The following is a 20,129-nucleotide window of genomic DNA, read 5'->3' on the forward strand; positions in this document are numbered from 1 at the left end:
TGAAACTCCTTTTCCTGCAATAATGAGCAACTACACTCACCGGCAAAAATACCGGGCCACCTAAAGCTTCTCAATTTTTTTAAGAGGTGAGAATCAGAAAACCCATTATGAAATGAAGAAAACATTGCTTCCCAGAAAAAAAAAAAAACCTCTTTTGTATTATCACTTGCGGTATTATTTTCAACGCCAAACAATGGTGTCGAATATCCTTTTGAGAAGATTAACTCCATATGTAGATGAAATTATTGGGGATCGTCAGTGTGGTTTTAGACGTAATAGATCGACTATTGATCAGATTTTTGTATTCGACAGATATTGGAGAAAAAATGGGGGTATAGGGGTACAGTACATCAGTTATTCATAGATTTCAAAAAGGCGTACGACTCGGTTAAGAGAGAAGTTTTATATAATATTCTTATTGAATTTGGTATTCCCAAGAAACTAGTTCGATTAATTAAAATGTGTCTTAGTGAAACTTACAACAGAGTCCGTATAGGCCAGTTTCTGTCTGATGCTGTTCCAATTCACTGCGGGCTAAAGCAGGGAGATGCACTATCACCTTTACTTTTTAACTTCGCTCTAGAATATGCCATTAGGAAAGTTCAGGATAATAGACAGGGTTTGGAGTTGAATGGGTTACATCAGCTTCTTGTCTATGCGGATGGCGTGAATATGCTAGGAGAAAATCAACAAACGATTAGGGAAAACGCGGAAATTCTAGTTGAAGCAATGAAGCGATAGGGTTGGAAGTAAATCCCGAAAAGACTAAGTATATGATTATGTCTCGTGACCAGAATATTGTAAGAAATGGAACTATAAAAATTGGAGATTTATCCTTCGAAGAGGTGGAAAAATTCGAATATCTTGGAGCAACAGTAACAAATATAAGTTAAATGACACTCGGGAGGAAATTAAACGCAGAATAAATATGGGAAATGCGTGTTATTATTCGGTTGAGAAGCTTTTGTCATCTAGTCTTCTGTCAAAAAATCTGAAAGTTAGAATTTATAAAACAGTTATATTACCGGTTGTTCTGTATGGTTGTGAAGCTTGGACTCTCACTTTGAGAGGAACAGAGATTAAGGGTGTTTGAGAATAAGGTTCTTAGGAAAATATTTGGGGCTAAGAGGGATGAAGTTACAGGAGATGGAGAAAGTTACACAACGCAGAGCTGCACGCATTGTATTCTTCACCTGACATAATTAGGAACATAAAATCCAAACGTTTGAGATGGGCAGGACATGTAGCACGTATGGGCGAATCCAGAAATGCATATAGAGTGTTAGTTGGGAGGCCGGAGGGAAAAAGACTTTTGGGGAGGCCGAGACGTAGGTGGGAAGATAATATTAAAATGGATTTGAGGGAGGTGGGATATGATGGTAGAGACTGGATTAATCTTGCTCAGGATAGGGACCAATGGCGGACTTATGTGAGGGCGGCAATGAACCTCCGGGTTCCTTAAAAGCCAGTAAGTATGTAAGTAAGTAAAAACTTACAAATTGTTTCAATTTTCTTCCAAATGTTCATCTGATTTTGTGGCCACCCAGATGTTACTAGTAGCGGATATTGCATCCCCGTGACTGTATGACTGTTACCATTCGCCGATTCAACCTTTCGATCAGAATCTGGATGTCAGTTTGGTCGATACTATTCCATTCTTTACTTATAACATTTCGGAGCTGCTGTAAGTTGCTGTGAGGAGTTAGACGAATTCTAACTCGCTTCCCTAGCATTTCCCACACATGTTCAATAGGGTTTATATCAGGACTTGCTGGCCATGCCATCCTATTCAATCCAACGTCGTGAAGGAACTCATCCTCGATTCTTATAGCATGAGGGCGAGCATTGTAATCCATTAACAGGAACTTTTCACCAATAAGTAGGGCATATGGTATCACATGTTAAATTAGATCTTCTTCGATGTATCTTGGAGCAGTCAAAGCACCTCCATTAATGAAAACAAGTTCTGTGTGAGGTTCATACGAAATGCCATCCCATACCATTACTGATCCACCTTGGAAATTCACACGTGAACTGAAGGTACATGAAGAAAAACGTTCTCCTTCTCTTCTCCACACTCTTTCACGTCCATCTGTAAACTAAATCTCGATTCATATGTGAAGCGCACTCGTCGCCACTGCCCCAGGTTCCAATTAGCATGATTGTGAGCAAAATGTAATCGTTCAACACGATGTTGCTGGAGCAATTCTGGGCCTTTAGCTGGTCGTCTGGAATTCAGCTCACATTCATCCAGACGTCTGCTTACAGTTCTCTCACTCACGTTAACTTGTCTTATTTTCTGGAAGGCTCTTCTGGTCCCAAGAACTGCAGCCACATAACGCTGACTATTCCCATCTTCTATCAATGCAACCATTTTGGTGAATCGGTAGGACTTAGTGACATTTTGTATTCAATAATGCCTCAAGAGAGCATACCAGTCTGTAGACTTCTTCAGCATAGCATGAAATGAGTCCGAGAAGTTTAGATACAATATAGCAAGAAGAACGAATCTCCTTTTCAGATCATTGTTGGCTATTACGTATTCAGTATTACATTGTTATGGATCACAAAATAAATGAATAACTAAATGAACCTCAGCACACCTACAATTATTTAAAAAATCCTACAATTTTCAAACATTTTAAATAAAATGTAATTGGCCCGGTTTTTTTTGCCGGTGAGTGTATATTAAAGAACAAAAGTACGGTATCAAAATAAACTAACACATTCTTAGCAAAATATTATGCAAATGAATTCACTGATAATGTTTATTTACCATACTGGGAACTATATTCAGTAGGCTTATTTACATCCTTTGAATCTCCACTTCTCTTGTAATTCTGAAATTGAAAATAGATCTCTCTTTTTCCAGACGCATATGGGGTCTTCAATTTGTTTTATTATATTTTCCTTTCTATAGAATAAAATTTCTTCCATTTCTCGCCACCTCAGTAATTGCCGCTTCTTACTATACATGAAACAACAGCTCCATCGTTCTTCACTTCCAAAACTTTCCCTGGTCAAATTTCCTCCATATAAGTAACTACCATATAACTATGTGCTTTTAGCATTATTTTAAGAGATTTCGTCTTCTTTTCCACATCTGACTCACTGTCTGTAAATATGGAGAGTACAACGGAAACATCACAATCTGTATCCAATTCAATTTCATCGCTGTCATAGTCACTTACAGGGACGGTTGTGATCCTCCTACCCTGAAGTTTTCGTTTTACCGGACCATCATTCGTGCTAGTACCTTTGATGCTGGAACAGCCTGTTTCTTTATTTATTGGACTATAATGTTAAATGGTGTTTTAGAATATACTGAGATACCGTATTTGCAGAAGTAAATAATCAAATTGTTCACATTTCATTAAAACAAATATTTCAAAATGAAATACAACTATGGTCCACGAAAAATTGTGGTACGTAGTTGAGGACTGACTTGTAGCCTTGAGGTTAAAAATTTTTCACGCAGAGTCCTTAATCTCTGCCAGTCTAATTATTACGTGAAAGTAAACACTATATAGCCAGGTTTAATTGTACAAAAATTCATATATCTATAATTTACCAGTTCTACAGAGGAGAGCTTAATAAAACAGACAAACACAAACTGAATGATTTCGTGTCTTCACACATTCAATAGAACGATGCACAATGACCTTGTTAAGCATCCATATCATTGCCACGTGTAATGGTAGATAGAAGCATCTATGGGGAACATAATTCCATCACAGTGGCACCTTAAATGGCAAACACCGAACTCTTGGCGGACTAAGTAGTACATAATGCGTTTTGGACCATAGTTGGGTGCCTGGACCATAGTTATGGGAAATTACGGTACGTAAAAAGAAATCATACGTTTCAAGAAACTGGGTTTCAAAACGAGTTAAAACGAAATTTTAAACAAACTGAAGGAAATTAGTTAATAAAAAAAAATGATTTAAGATCAAGACGTCCAAAAGAAATAGGTCATTTAAAATACTAAACATATACGAAGATGGATAAGGGGTCGATTAATAGGAAATGAAAAACTCAGCTTAAACGTATAATGTATAAATATTCAGAATCACAAAATACAGTAGCTACTGAGTAAAACGTACTTGATGCGAGACGAGCTGTTGCGAAGCGGATTTAGAATAAAATTGAACCCCAACACTACGTTCTTTTCTATCTTGTATGCCTACAGAGAGCAAGTTACCAGGGTCAAGTCTTGTTTGCCGCGCTCTGTATAAGATACAGAGTGATTCACGATGATTTACCGTCCTTTACGGAGCTTATTTCCGAAGACATTCTGAGCACAAAATGTCATATAAACATGTGTCCTATTCTCAATATTTACAGAGTTACGTTTCGTTATTGGAACGCATTACTGTGAACGCGTGATCTTGGTCAGCGTGCAGTCAGCAGCCAGAGCGAGCGCTACGGAAATCAAAGATAGCCGTATGCAGTTACGTAGCGCGACGAGTGCCGTCCACAAGCGTGCGGCCAAGTGTACTCAAGCGGACGGCGACATTTTTTAAAATGTGTTGTAAACAGTCCAAGATTATAAATTAGGATTCAAAATTGAACTGCAAATAATTAAGTCGGTGGAAGTGGTGTGATTTGTAACAATTGTTGTGATAAATGCGTAAGAATAATGTAATTTCCTAGTTAAAAACAGAAAAATATGTGTGTACGAAGCAACTAAGGAGTTCACAGGACATTTTTAGCTTCATAATACTTACCAATTAAAGAAATGATACTTCTGAATGGCTCATTCTCTATTTGTATTATTCTTTTACCTTCATACTAAAGAAAAAACGTATTTTACAAACAACTTTAAATTAGTGTAGCTCTGAAAATATTGAGAATAGTATTTTTTTCTATAAGTCTGAAGCACTGAAGGAAACAAAAGACGGTAACAATCGAAGAAATGCAATTAAGTGAACAGAATGCATCATAATTCCAGCAAACAAACATATTGGAGTGCACTATGATCATGCTTGGAATGCCTACTCAGAATCTTTCAGGACATGTTGACATAGCTATTTTTTTCTCTACATATATGAGGAATTCAACCCGAAGTTATGCCCACTTTTTTTCGTTACACTCCGTATATCAACATCCATACACAAAATATGAATGCACATGGTCTTCAAATTTGCGGTAGTCAGTCCATTATACAGCTATATCACTTATGTTTACTCAAAAACATTTTATTCACTGGGCTGCTAGAGCACTGTCGCTCTGCTGAATTATTAACACATACATGTGAACATAATAAATATATTTATTTACTGTATATGTCTCGCACATTAAATGCTTTTGATTTCATTACAAATATGTTCCGTAATTACATTCTAAACTAGTATAATGCTTATTGTGATGAATCATGATACACTTATTTCGATCCTCTTTACAGAATCCAAGGAGCTTGATGCCTGCATACTGGTCACAGTGACTGGTTCATTAATTGTCCATATCTTGCTGCTGTATGGAATCCATAATGTGAGTAACGTGCACTGAAGCAAAAAATGCTATTTTTTCCTCAAGAAACACACTCTTTCCTCATTTTGCAATATCACAACATTCATGACTTTTCTTTAACTCGCCGTAACTCGCAAACTAGTAAAGATTTTGAGTAGCAGCCACTTCGTTAGACATTTATCGTTTGTATCCTAAAAATTACAGTGCATTTGATTTATTATCATAGGAGCTACGACATGATAATCATTAACGGTGCGGAAAACAGATTCCTCGTCTGGTAGCTCGGCAACGAAAGAACAAAAATGGAGAACGATAATACATACCTAGACTTTATAGAGCCTTCACTTCCTAAGGTGTAGAGATGGGTGAAAAATGCTACAAGAGTTTTTTTTAACTGTTTCACAATTGAAACTTTCGTGAAATAACCTGTTCCAACTGTTCCAAAGAATGTTACACTGCTCCAGTGATCACTTCAACATTCCACATGGTTCCAAGAGATAAACAGTTCAATTTCAAAAGAGCTATCCTGTTCTTTGCTGACTGCAAAGACCACATGTAGCGCTATCATCGACTTCCAATCGAAAGTAGATATAATATCGATGTTCCACACGGCCTTCGTGCAAAAGTAGCCTATGTAGGATCGCACAATTTAAATGTAGCAATCAAATTCCCTAATAAATGTGATATTAATTATTATTAGCCGCCCATTGATGGAGAATATGTTCACGGTGCCCAAACATTAATTAATTATTAATATACCGCGACAAATATTATCGGCTAATGTCTTATCGTTATTAAACTCTCCTAGGGTTATATGCGTTATTTTTACTAAAATCAATTCGTTTTGAATTGTAGTTATTTACTGTACTCTTTAACAGTAACCTACAAAAAATGACTTTCGTCGTCATAATACACTGAACAGCGGATTTAAAGACGATTCAAGGGCTTTATAACATGTTCCTGAAGCAGAGAGAAGTTGAAGCAGTTGGAACACTTGGAACAGTTGGCACTGATGCTGTAAACATATTCATAGGAAACTGTTACTTTGAAACTGTTATTTTTGAACAGCTTCGTTCATGAAACTGTTACAGTCGAAACTGTTTCTTAAAAAGAACAGTTTATCCCATCTCTACTAAGGCGTAAGCAAAGAGGGGGAGTCACGCCGGAAATAACAACGACGCGACTATAGGTTCCATTGTAACTCGTTTCCAAATTATCATTACTGTACTCCAACCAGGAGAAAGTCTCAGGGGAATGAGACGCAGCGGGGTAATGCTGTGAATGAATGTTGATGTCATAAGATGTCATAAGGTCACACGCATGAACTACACGCATCTCCATTGGCTAACTTTAAAAGCACAAACGATAACACTGATACACACATACTTATTCTACTCTAGTTACAAAATTAGATCACTGTTAATCTGCTGGTCTTTTAATCTCTCCATACAGGAAATAACATATGCAGGAGAGCGCAAGTTTTTTTTTTAACTGGCGTTATAACGGTAATATTATCTATCTACTTCGCTCCAATAGATGACGCAATAGTAAACACATTCCTTTCACGGTTAATCTCCTGGTTAGAGAACAGTAGATGCTTTTACTGGTGGATGTGTCAAGTGGTGAGGAAGCGACAAAGCGTAGGCACGCAGCGCGCACTGTTTGGAGTTCGACTGCCACCTGTACATATGCAGCCACACCTCACTCCATCACGTGATTATGTACGTACAGTGTGTGGGCAGTGGCGTATACTGGTTTAAGGGCCTGGGCTACCACTGACCCTATTATTACACAAAATATATTTTAAAGTCCCTATAATAAAATTCCTTATCTATTTATATATGAATTCCAGACGTCTTGATTGGGACGAAAATACTTTGATGACTTCGTCATTGAAATTACTTGGGCCGCTTGCGAAGTTTCTGTAGAAATGACTTTTCAATGGACATCAGTGCCAAGCCGGATAAATGTTCTTGTGTATGAATTGATCTACAGTAGGATTTTATTCTCTTCAACGCAGAAAATGTTCTTTCTACTGATACTGACGTAGCTGGTATTGTCACAATTAATGTTGCCAATTTAAGGACTTCAGGAATAACTTGGTTCAGCTGGTTTTCATATATAGCAGATAATATTTCATGGATAGGTTTGTTCGAAAAATCAAAGACTTCTGCTGAATATATTACACTTAATTCATTTTTCAAACGTACTTGATCAAAGTGACTGTTCTAGGATTGAAATAATTTGTTTAGTGCCTCATTCGGGAAGTTTTCTCTATAAGCAGAAAATTTTTGAGAATCTAGAAGATATGTGAACTGAAGCTTTCCATAATCAGAAAATCTGTCAGTAATTTCCATGTGCATACGATCTAGTATGCTGTAGTACAGCTGCCTGTATTTCAATTCATCATCTCCTTTTCTTCGCTTTAATGGTGGTTCCATTGTATTGGCTGAAGAATTTTCATTTTCCATATTACTCCATATGGACGGAAACCCACTACGTCTGAACTCTAATATAGTATTTTTTAACTTTGATACTCTTGCAAGCAGTATGCTATGTCTAGACTTTTTGTCTGAAGAATATTGTACAGCACATCTGTATGTGCGAACACTCTAGCATACACTTCAAGAAGAAATATATTCTGAAACTGTGTGAAAAAAATACAAATATCCTTGAGCCTGCACAATTACATCATCAACCCAGTTTTCTTCAGAGTCATTACAAATGATATTTTCAAAGAAAGCAGTCAGTTGTTCTCTGTATTCCTTTACTGTATTTACAAGCCGAGATGTAAAATTCCGTCTAGTTGGTGCTACTTTTGGGAGTTTCTTTTTCATAAATTCCTTGAGTTTTTCTGATCTTTTAGGAGATGATGAGAAAAATGCAGCTAAACCCGACAGTGTTTTGAAAAAAATGCGGCATTCTGGAATGGATAAAGTAGTTTGTTGCAAAACTAAATTGAGAACATGGCTGTAACAATGGACAAATAGTGCTTGAGGATACTTTTCTTGAACTTTTGTTTTTAAGCCATTAATATTTCCCGCCATAACTGAAGCACCATCGTATGTCTGTGCAATTAACTTATTGCCGACATTGTATTCTGCTATAACACCTTCCACATGCTGAAACCAAGCAGCAGCAGTTTTGCCCGAACTGACATTTGTGAATCCTATAAACCGTTCTTGAACATTGGCAGTACTATCGACGTATCTTAAAACAGTGGACAATTGACTCTGATTAGAGCAGTTACTTGTTTCATCAACAACAATGGCCGCAAAAGGTGCTTCTTCTATTTCAGATTTTATGTTCTTTATCATAACCCCACTTATAGCAAATATTAAGTCATTATGAATTGCGGGAGAAGTACCACGAAATACTGTTGAACTCTCAAGATGATTGGCCAGTAAATGGTCAAATTCACTTAAGGAACTTAAATATTCAATATAATTTCCTCTATTGTCTGATTCCACACTCTCATTATGATCCCGAAAAGTCAATTCTTGTTTTCCTAGAAAGCAGACTGCGTTAATAAGACGCAGTAAAATCTCCCGATTTTATTTTTCCACAGGAGCATTGTGTTGGTTCATATGTAGAGCTTTTTGCTTATCTAGCTGTAAATCAATTCTTGTCTTCCCAAAGTTTGTAAAGTTCATGCTACTACAAATATGAGCTTTTGATTTGTCGTGTTCTAGGACTGCCGTTCGAAGGGAGTTCATATTAGAAAACCCTCTTTTGACCACACATTAGTTTCGCGGCTAAATAACAAACATGGCCAGCAAAATAGTTTAGACAGTTTAGAACTACCACACAACCAATTCCACTTACCATATGATGTTGAAGTGAAATGGCGTGTGTACTCACGCTGTTTTTCTTTTACGTCCATGAACAAATTTAACTCAGGAGTTGGTCTTTCCATTTTCACAATTTCAACTTCCTCGTTGTATGTACGACGGTTAAGAGGCACTTTTAATAGACCTTCTATTACACAGTCATTTTCAACACAAACCTCTCCAGAAACTTGTTCTCTCATATTTTTCACAATATCACTTAATTGGGAAATTAAAAACTTAATAATTCACAATTAATATAACTCTTAGACACTCGAACAAATCACAAATTTAAAATACTGCACTGCAAGAACACAATTACATTCATGAGCTAGCGTGCTAAGCGTATTGTTGCTTCGCGCCTGCGAAGAAACCGATCACGAGAACGGCAACTCACCCGCCTACACTGCACGATGGAAACAGAAGAGAGCGGGGGGGATGGGCAGTTGTGCGACAGGACAGCGTGCGCGGTACGGTCATAGGCTACCTCACGTAGCAAGCGGTTTCTCCAGCGATGCCGCCTCGACAACTTGTTTCTTTTCGAGAGCAGAGAGCGCATATAAATCTAACAATTACTTTAATTTTAATTACTGTGGTAAAACTAATAATACAAAATTATTACATTATGTTATATTATAAACTTTTTCTTTTGTAATTTCCTTGGGCTACCGCCGGTAGCCCCGGTAGTCCGCAAAATACGCCCCTGTGTGTGGGTCATTCCAGATTGTACTCTTAACAAGAGCACTTGAAACGGTATTGCTCACCAGATGCGACAAGCTGGATTATTCAAACCAGGAATTGGCAGATATGCATTTGGCGTATGGACTCGCAGAATGTAAACATTTCCTAACAAACGGCCTACGCGTTCCCCAGACCTTAATCCAATGGATTTTTATTTATGGGTGCATTTAAAAGAACGTGTTAATTCAGAACCCGTTCCCACCACTGACATATTTCGTCAGAAGATATAAGATAACAGCCAACGAATCCGACAGGACACCTGGTACATTTGAAAGAGTGCGGGGTTCTACAAGACTACGGATGTATGCTTGTATTCAATCTCCTCTAAAGGTAAACATCTCTGTCATTACTGCATTGTAACGATAACTCTGAAACGTGGTACACTGGAACGCAAGTTCATACGAGTTTTCTCTTTGTTCTGGTATCTCCTATCTGTTGGTGGCGTGGGTCCCACATATTATGATACACACTGTATATGATACAGGCTTGAAGTGAAATAACTTTCCAGGTTGAAATGGAGGATAGGGTATACTTAAATGAATAGAAAACCTATATTAGTACATGCACGGTTAATTAGAAAATTAAGTTTGAAATTTCAGCAGTCCGGCAACATCGCCGCCAACACACACTTCTCGTAATATAGATTTAAGAGGTCAATGAACTCTGTGTGTCTCGCTAGGTGAGCTGCTCTCTGGCTCGATGTTGTAATCTGCTCGCATCGTGAAGTGGCTTGAAATTAGTGAGTTTTAAATTTAATTTACACGAAAACCGTCCATGCTATTGAAATACGCCAGAGGGATACATAAACATTATTCTTTATTAGATTTCTTATTGATATGTACAAAAATCACGATCTACTCGCAACAGTTAGGCCTACTGAATAAGAGGGTGTTAAACATTTGGGGGGAAAAAACATTTTGTTCTGAAAAATTATGAACTTTCCATCAATATATATTACAGTTTTTGTTACATACAACATGAGCTATTCGCTCTGAAAATCTGCAAGGTAATTTCACTTCCACTCTGTAGTATTGACAAGGGATGTTTTAGTAAACATTCTTGACACAAGACATAATTTTCTCTATATTCACAGCCTTCTAGTATTTAATAATAAAATTATAAAATGCGTGGAGAATTGACTGAAATCACAGGTGGCTGGCTTCTACTCGTATGATGAGGCTGGTCTGCAGCTCATTGTCTGTGCCAAAATATTATCCTCCTAGACACCGTTTCATACGAGGAAAGAGATGAAAGTCAGAAGGAGCAAGTCCGGGCTGTATAGTGGGTGATCAAACACTTCCCATCGAAACCGTTGCAGGAGCCTCTTTGCTGCAGCTGCAGTGTGCGGCCGAGCATTGTCATAAAGAAGGACAACGCCTGATGACAAACATTCCTCGTCGCTTGTTCTGATTTGCCTTTCGTAGACGTTGAAGAGTCACTCTGTATGAGACTGCAGTGATCGTCGTGCCACGTCCCATGAATTCCACCAAGAGAACTCCTTTTCGGTCCCAGAACACAGTAGCCATACACTTTCTGACGGAGAAGGTTCGCTTGAACTTCTTTGGTTTACTTGGGGAATGACAATGCATCCACTGTTTGGATTTCTCTTTTGTTTCTTCAATTTCGAAATGGACCCATGTCTCGTCCCCTGTGACAATTTTGTTCAAAAAATCTTCTCCTTCATCATGGTAGCGCTGGAGAAACGTTAAGGCGGCGCCCATTCGCTGTTTTTTATGAAGGTCGGACAGGATCTTGGGAACCGATCTCGGACACGGTTTGCGGCAATGAAGTCTCAGTCACGATGGTATTGAGAATTGACCTTGAAATTTCGGAAAACGAATCACTCAACACAGAAATTGTGAACCGGCGATTTTCTCGAATTGCCTGATCTACTCGTTGAACAAGATCGGTTGACACTCACTTCCTTCTCTGACCGCCTGCATCATGAACGTCTGTACGTCCTGCTTTGAAGCTCCTCGTACACATTTCTCATTCGTCTATGAATTTCGGCTGCATTGCAGCCCTCCACATAAGGAACTCGAATCACAGCACGCACTTCACATTTTGGCAGGAGACTCTATTGTTGTAGGCAAGTTTACGTGCTCACTACGCACTCAAAACTGACAAGTGCGATGTGATGCGATCGAAGAGCATACTAGAGACACTGGGCAACACATCTGCGCAAAGCTTCATCAGATTTTCACTGTGATTTCCATTTCGCGGCCGATCGGACCTTGAAAAAAATACCCCTCGTAAATGTACCGCCAGTACAGTCCTTTATAGGACAGAAAAATATAACACCATATTTTTTACAATAACTTAATTTTTGTGACCTAAGTATTAGGCTATATGTTTCATTTAACTGCCTATTACAATGAACCCCCTTATAGTGTGTTCTCGTACAGCTCTTAAGGGTATATGTACGTGAACGACCACAAATATTATCAGAAATTGCAGGTTCTAAATTTCTAAAATTTTGTAAGAAAATGAACTCACAATTGGACACAAATTATAAGGTATCGCAACAAGACTTATTAGAACTTAAATAACTGATAAAAGTATAAAAAAAAGGTTACTAATAATATTTTTCAAACCAGTTTTATCAAAGTATGAAAAAAAGAAAAAAAATTCTGCAGTTACATCTTTTGGCAATCATAACATTATTATGGTCTCTCTGACATCTTTAATATTTTACCTGCATGTAATAAAGACTTATTTCTGTAAAGTAGACTACTCTCAGACATGTAGAGTTGTTTATTTTAATACAATTAATTTTTTATTTGTCATATATAGAATATATTAAAATTTACATAATGTTTTGTGACCTAATCTTTCTGTTTTCAAAGAAATGGGCATTTTTATAGTCTACCTTTAGCATTAATGCATGTTAAATCAGTGTACAAAATTTATGAAATCTATCTCTAATGGCTGTAGAGTTATGAAATAATATATGAAAATTTTGAAATTTTGGAAAATTTAATTTAAAGTAAAAAGTGAATTCAAAAAATATTATTAATAACCTTTTTTATACTTTTATCAGATATTTAAGTTCTAATAAGTCTTCTCGTGGTACCTTGTAATTTTTGTCCAATTGTGAGTTCATTTCCTTATAAAGTTTTAGAAATTTAAAACCTGCATTTTCTGATAATATGTTTATGGTCGTTCACGTACATATACCCTTAAGTACACACAATCATTGCAAAAATAATTGTAGCGAAAATGTAATTTCTGCCGAAATTCAAATTTAATTACGTTCCATGATTACTATATGTATGTACTATAGGCCTATAATAACAACAAAATGAAATGGCATTGCCTTGGTGATGTTTCATTATTACGCCAATTTGTTTGTGTCACTTACAGAAGAGGCCAGCTTACATGCTGCCGTACCTGATCCTGGGCCTAATCGGAATGATGGTCATGACAGCCTTGACGTTTATCATCACCATCTTCATGTGTTTGCACAGTCTGCTAGCTGGTTTCATAATGTTTATAATTTTAGCTATTGTCACAGGTGAGTATTTCACTCATAACTTAAAATTGCACTTTAGCATTTATGTTTATATAGATCTTTTAACGTTACGTATACATTTTATTTCCTAGTAACCAAGACTTTTTGTCCGTTTAATCTTTATCCATGATGTAACCGTTTTCCTTTTCATACCATCCTTTTATCCGTTATTTTCTTATTTTCCTAGTTTTCTTTGTTCATATGAACTCAATTTAACGATTTTTTTTTCGAAATTAGCCGCTTTCTCTTTTCTGTACACGTTCATATTACTTAAATTATTTTATTGTAGCATAATTTTTTAACATTAAAATATTCTCGAGTAACAAAACTATTATTTCTCTTTCTTTCTTGATGTTCTCCCTAACATATTTAAAAAGTCCATACCTGTGGAGTAACGGTTAGCACGTCTGGCCGCGAAACCGGGTGGCCCGGGTTCGATTCCCGGTCGGTACAAGTTACCTGGTTGAGGTTTTTCCGGGGTTTTCCCTCAAGCCAATATGAGCAAATGCTGGGTCACTATCGGTACTGGACCCCCGACTCATTTCACCGGCATTATCACCTTCACCTCATTCAGACGCTAAATAACCTAAGATGTTGATAAAGCGTCGTGAAATAACCTACTAAAAACATATTTAAAAGTAGACTACTGTATTATACTTTTAGAATCAACTATTTTCTTTCGGTTTCCTTCTATAAGAACCTTATATATTTCATTGTTGTACTGTACACATTAATTTATTTTGGTTTCAAATCTCATATTCTCCCACAAGATCCCATTGAGACTGGATGTTTCAATATGACATTGGACGTTCGCGGAAAAAAAAATGTTCGTAACCAAAACCTACATAAAGAATCGAATGTGGTACATCCATTTTCGGGACAAGCCGGAGATAGGTATTGCTAGGGTCAACTTAATTTTAAATGAGAACTTAGATCATGTAAGGTATCTTCCTATAGAACTTCTAAAAGGAAACAACTTTTACTAAAACTTTTATTTCCAACTTTAATTCTTCATTCACAAAAAAAAAAAAAAAAAAAAAAAAAAAAAATAGTTACGAGGCTTTGGAATTACAACGACGAAATTCAACAATTAGTAAAGGAGAGATTTAAAAATTATGCAAGCGATAATCAACGTTCAAAACTATTTTACTGAAATAAGCATATTGAGTATCGTACAGTCAGTGAACACACATTTGTGCAATTGAGAAAGTCAAACAATGCATATAAAATAAACAACAGAGACATGAAAGACAATAAAATTATATCAGAAACACTCAACATTAACATTTAAAAAACTCATTAATATCATAAAAGGATTTGTTGATCAACCAACCAGAGACAAGCCTGTTAAAAGACTTCTTTTCCAGATTGAAAACATATGACGGAAATTTATTTGCAAGTTTTAAAGACATAATAAAATAATTATTCATTGTTTTGGTTAGCCTACATTTTAGGTAAGTCAAAAAGGTAGCGGTTTCTGGTCTTGTTTGGGTGAACATCATTCCTATGTGTCAACATTTGTGAATTATCTTCGACAAAATTTAGGGCTTGATAAATATACAGTGATGTTACAGTCATTATTTTTTCATACACAAATAACGGTCTGCAGTGTGCCTTCTTTTGTAACATAGAAACCTTATTAAAATGAGTACAATTATCCTATAAAGTAGTCCGTAAGAAAATATACTATGAAAATGAGAAAAATAGACAACTCTAATGTACTTCTTCGGACCATATATTTTCAAATTTCGCAGAAGAAATATTACTCTTGACAATTTTTTTACAAAGTCAATATGGTCTGCCCTGGTAAGTGTGGCGTCCACAGTAATACCGAGAAGTTTGAAGTTATTATTTTCCATGGCTGTACTACAAAATAAGAGAGATGCACACATTTTCCTCTTTCCTTCTTCCAATATTTTAAACTTGTTACGCATTTCCAACAGAGTATGTCAATATAAGAAGTACATAATATTCCTCTCTTAAGTAGGGTTACCATGAGAAGAAGTTCCATTGGAGGACATGGATTCTAAAATAAGAGGACATTGCTAAAAAAAAGGAAGACCTTTTAAAAATTGCTATGAACAAAATTAAAGATAAAAACAATGGCTCACCTTAGTTAGTTTTCTCACTAGTTGCTGGATCAATATTACATCTGTGCCCTACTTATCGGTGGAGCCTACTTTGTGCACAAGAGCCTGAAGAGACAAACTTATATCTTGTACCAAATAACTATGGAACTGTTCACAGGATATGTCCTTGACATGATACCTCTGACTGCCTCCGTTAGCATGTGATTTCGTTCTTTTGTCCATTGAGCAGATATTAGGGAAAATACTCTCTCAATACTTCCATTGTGACTTGGGATAAATAAATAGAATTGACATATTTTTAAGAGTTCTGAGAAAGTTTCAGTGCTCGCAGAACTATTGTAATTAAAGAATTTGCATCATTGTTTATCTAAACTTAAATCTTTGTCCAAATTAATTTGATTGGAATATATTTGTACATTGCAGAATAAAATTGATAAAATAGCTCAGAATCATGAATAGTGACATTTTTAAAGTGTAAGAATTCAATGCATGTCAATAGGTCATCATATTTTATGTTTTCTTTATGTGCTCCAGTTTCAACCATTGAAAGCAGTTAAATTCTTTCATAGGTTTTCACCATTTGTTTAAATATTCTATGCATAATATCGCACATTATTCAATATTCATAATAATTCTAGTTGAAATGCGAAATGCCAGACTTTTCAAATTTTTTTTAAATGCCTGCCGGACAGGATAAAATTATTAAAAAAAGAGGACATGTCCTTTCGCCGGACGGATGGTGACCCTACTCTTAAGTAAATTGTGAACTCCATGTTTCAGCTTTCAAAAAAATGTTCCACATTCGGAGAGTTAAAATTCTCTTTTTCACCTCTTTTTCCTTGTCCTCGTCCCTATGCTCCTCCAAAGTTGAAGAAATGTAAGTTACAAAAGCACTTACAAATAAGTTGCAAATGTGTAATACAATATAAGTTCATAACATAATACTTATTCATTAGATTAAATAAATTTTACCGTCACAGGTTAGTCTACTAAAGGCTACATTGTAACAACTTCAAGTATCTCTCTATATCTCCCTCTCTCTCCCTCTCCCTCTCTCTCTCCCTCTCCCCCTCCTCTCTCCCTTTCTCCCCTCCCCCTCTCTCTCCCATCCCCCTCTATCTCTCCCTCCCCTCTCCCCCTCTCTCTCTCCCTCTCCCTCTCCCTCCCTCTCTCTCTCTCTCTCTGGGAACATTCTCTGCACCGCAACCTGGGATGAGTTGCACGCCCATCGACCCCTCCCGTCGGGAGGGAGTGGGTTCCGCTGCTGGCCACCAGCTACCACAGCTTGACATATTCATGGAGGCCGGCTGAGAAAATCAGCAGCTTCTGAGGGCCGCCGCAGGCGCGACCTGAAAACCAAGTAAGACAACCAGAAATGAAGAGGAAAGGATGACAAGGAAGGAAAGGAAGTGGCGAGAATGAATGGGGTTCCATACACCTGATAAAATTACCTGATATCCATCCATAGGCGTGAGGGAAAAACTCCAATAAAACCTCACCAAGGCAATTTGTCATAAGCGGGGAATAGAACCCGGCCCGCTGGGTTCGGAAGCGAAGACGCTACTTCAAGTAATTAAAATTAGCCGTTAGCATATATGCAGAAACCAAAACATGTAAGTGAAGTGGGTAGGCATTGGTTACACACATTTTCCTCTTTCCTTTTTCCAATATTTTAAACTTGTTACCAAAATCAAATGCGTTACCATATTATAGGGCTAAACTACCACTAACAGTAAACAAAGGCGCTCTTGGTCTACGAGATAAGATACAGTAACGTACACCGTACGGCGTTGCCAAATCAAGCATGTTGAATTCTGAACGTGCTTATATTAAAAGGAGGAGTGCGAGGAAGTGAAACCTATCTTCTAAGAGTAAAATGCGACACAATGAAATACAGCGAGAAAAATTTACATCTCATATTTACGCATCAGCACAATAAGCATAATAAGACAAACATATCCCACACAGTACATTAGCAACTTTCGACATAACTAACCTATACACAAACATACCCATAAAAGATACTACAGGGTGGGGCATAGGAACCAAGTGTTTTTAAAGTAATCATAAAATAGTCAGTTTTTGTTTTCAGCACAATTTATTGGTAGAATAACATTTGTGAGAACATACCATTTCAATTATGAGCGGAAAATTACATCTGGCATGTGATGTCCGTCTGCGTTGACGCATTGTTGGAGACGCTGACGAAAATTGACCTTTACTATTTCCAGGAGATCTCTGTTGATTTAAGTGATGTGTTGACGTATTGCGACCTTTAATTCATCTAATATTCTGGGCTTATCCTTGTGCCTTTAGGTACCCCCATAAAAAATCAGATGTGGACAGATCAGGGGACCGAGGGGGCCATGAAACATCACCAAAAATCGAAATGAGACGATTGGGAAACAGGGGGCAAAGAATTGTCATTGACACTCTGACGGCATGCGCCGTGGCCCCAACTTGCTGAAACCACAAACATTGACAATCAATACCTCTTCTTTGTAACTCAAGGATGAAAAAGGTGTTAATTATCTCAATGTAACGCACACAGTTTACAGTAACTGTAACCCCATTTTCTTGAAAAACGTAGGGACCGATGACGCGAAACTGTCCCACCGCCCACCAAACTATTACTGTAGGGCTATGCAGAGGTTTTTCGTTAAGTTTCGCGGATTTTCAGCAGCCCAATACCGAAAATTGTATCTGTTAACGGCTGCATTAAGGTGGAAATGTGCTTCATCACTCATTGCAACCATCATGTTTTCATACTGCTCGTGGATTGCAAGCATTTCCTGTGCGAAATTCATCGTTGAGGTAATCCCTTACATTGAATTTCTAAACAGCCACTCATCTTGTATGGGTGTAAATGTAAATCGTCATGCAAAATCCGTCGTACGATTGCTGATTCCAAGTGCAGCTGAATGTCTTCGAGCAGAGCAGTCTGGGCTGCGCAGTATCGCTTGTCTGACTCTTTCAACATTTTCTGGAGTACGCACTCTGTGTTGGGGCTGGGCAGTTTATTCTTCAGTATTGCGCCTTTTGTTCAAAGATTGTTAACCCAACATGCACGGGAAAAGAATCATTGCGATTAATACTGAATCTGTAGCAAAACTCACGCCGTGCCATGGCCACCGACTCGCCACTCCTAACGCCGTGCCATGGCCACCGACTCGCCACTCCTAACACAACAATCATACGAAAACATGCGTCCACTGCTTCATGATGGCGACTGCAGGTGAAATGCTATGAGCCACGGAATGGAATGTTGTATGCAGCACGTCTCTCCCTTTCATAATGGCCGAGTACAAGGCATTCCAAAAACACTTTGTTCCCCTGCCCCGCCTTGTAGAACAAATGCTCAAAAACAACAACACGCCACAAGAACACATTAAAGAAATCGTCCACACCACAGATATCATCACAAAACAAAACTACTTCATATACAATAACAAATATTACATTCAAACCGAAGGCTTGCCCATGGGATCACCCATTTCCAGTATACTAGCAGAAATATTCTTACAGCACATAGAACAGACATACATACTAAACAAAGACAACAAGAAACACGCAGACAACATCATATATTGTCACAGATACATAGATGACATACTAATACTATACAAAGGAAAAAAAAGACAGATCCAAAACCTGCATCAACACAAACAAAATACATCCAAAGCTACACTACACATTACACCACAAATTAGAAATTGAAAACAAGAAATCCATAAATTTTCTAGATATCACAGTAACAAAAGTAGACAACAAACACACATTCAAAGTCTACAGAAAAGCAACAACAACACACATACACAACACATTCAACCATCCAACACAACACAAACAAGCTGCATTCCGAACAATGGTACACAGACTACTCAACATACCAATGAAACAACATGATTACAACGAAGAGCTAAACACAGTCAAATACATAGCACAAGAAAACGGATACAACCCTAACATAATAGACAACATAATACGTAAGACGAAACACAATCACAAAAAACATAAGAATACAACACAAGCACAAGAACACAAAAAAAATACATCACACTAGCATACGAAAACAAGACAACACACAAGATTGCAGCTTCATTCAAGAAATTAAATTACAACATCGCATACAGAACAAATAACACTCTACAAAAACTCTCAACACACAAACAACACAAACAAACAAATACAACCACACAGGCGTATACAAACTCAAATGTAACACCTGCAACAACTTCTACAAAGGACAGACAGGCAGATCATTTCAAACACGTTACAAAGAACACAGCACAACCATAACAAAATTACAAAACACCTTCACATATGCAGAACACATCACAAATGCTAACCACACCTACAGAGACATCAACACAGACATGGAAATACTACACATCCAACCAAAAAGCCAGAAACTAAACACACTAGAACAATATGAAATATACAGACACACAAAAACACACCTCAATGAAATTCTCAACACACAACTCAATT

General features: G+C 37.3%; 1 protein-coding gene across 4 annotated transcripts in view; it reads left to right on the forward strand.

Moving 5' to 3' along the window:
• Positions 1–20,129, forward strand: part of LOC138697921 (uncharacterized) — a 45,956-nt gene that overhangs the window by 21,706 nt on the left and 4,121 nt on the right. For all 4 annotated transcript variants that reach the window (XM_069823522.1, XM_069823523.1, XM_069823524.1 and 1 more), the window contains 2 exons: positions 5,405–5,490; positions 13,401–13,551. In XM_069823522.1, coding sequence (XP_069679623.1) covers positions 5,405–5,490; positions 13,401–13,551 — 237 coding nt within the window. The remainder of the gene's footprint in view (positions 1–5,404; positions 5,491–13,400; positions 13,552–20,129) is intronic.

This window comes from Periplaneta americana, chromosome 4 (assembly GCF_040183065.1).
Source record: "Periplaneta americana isolate PAMFEO1 chromosome 4, P.americana_PAMFEO1_priV1, whole genome shotgun sequence".
Taxonomy (NCBI): Eukaryota; Metazoa; Arthropoda; class Insecta; order Blattodea; family Blattidae; genus Periplaneta; species Periplaneta americana.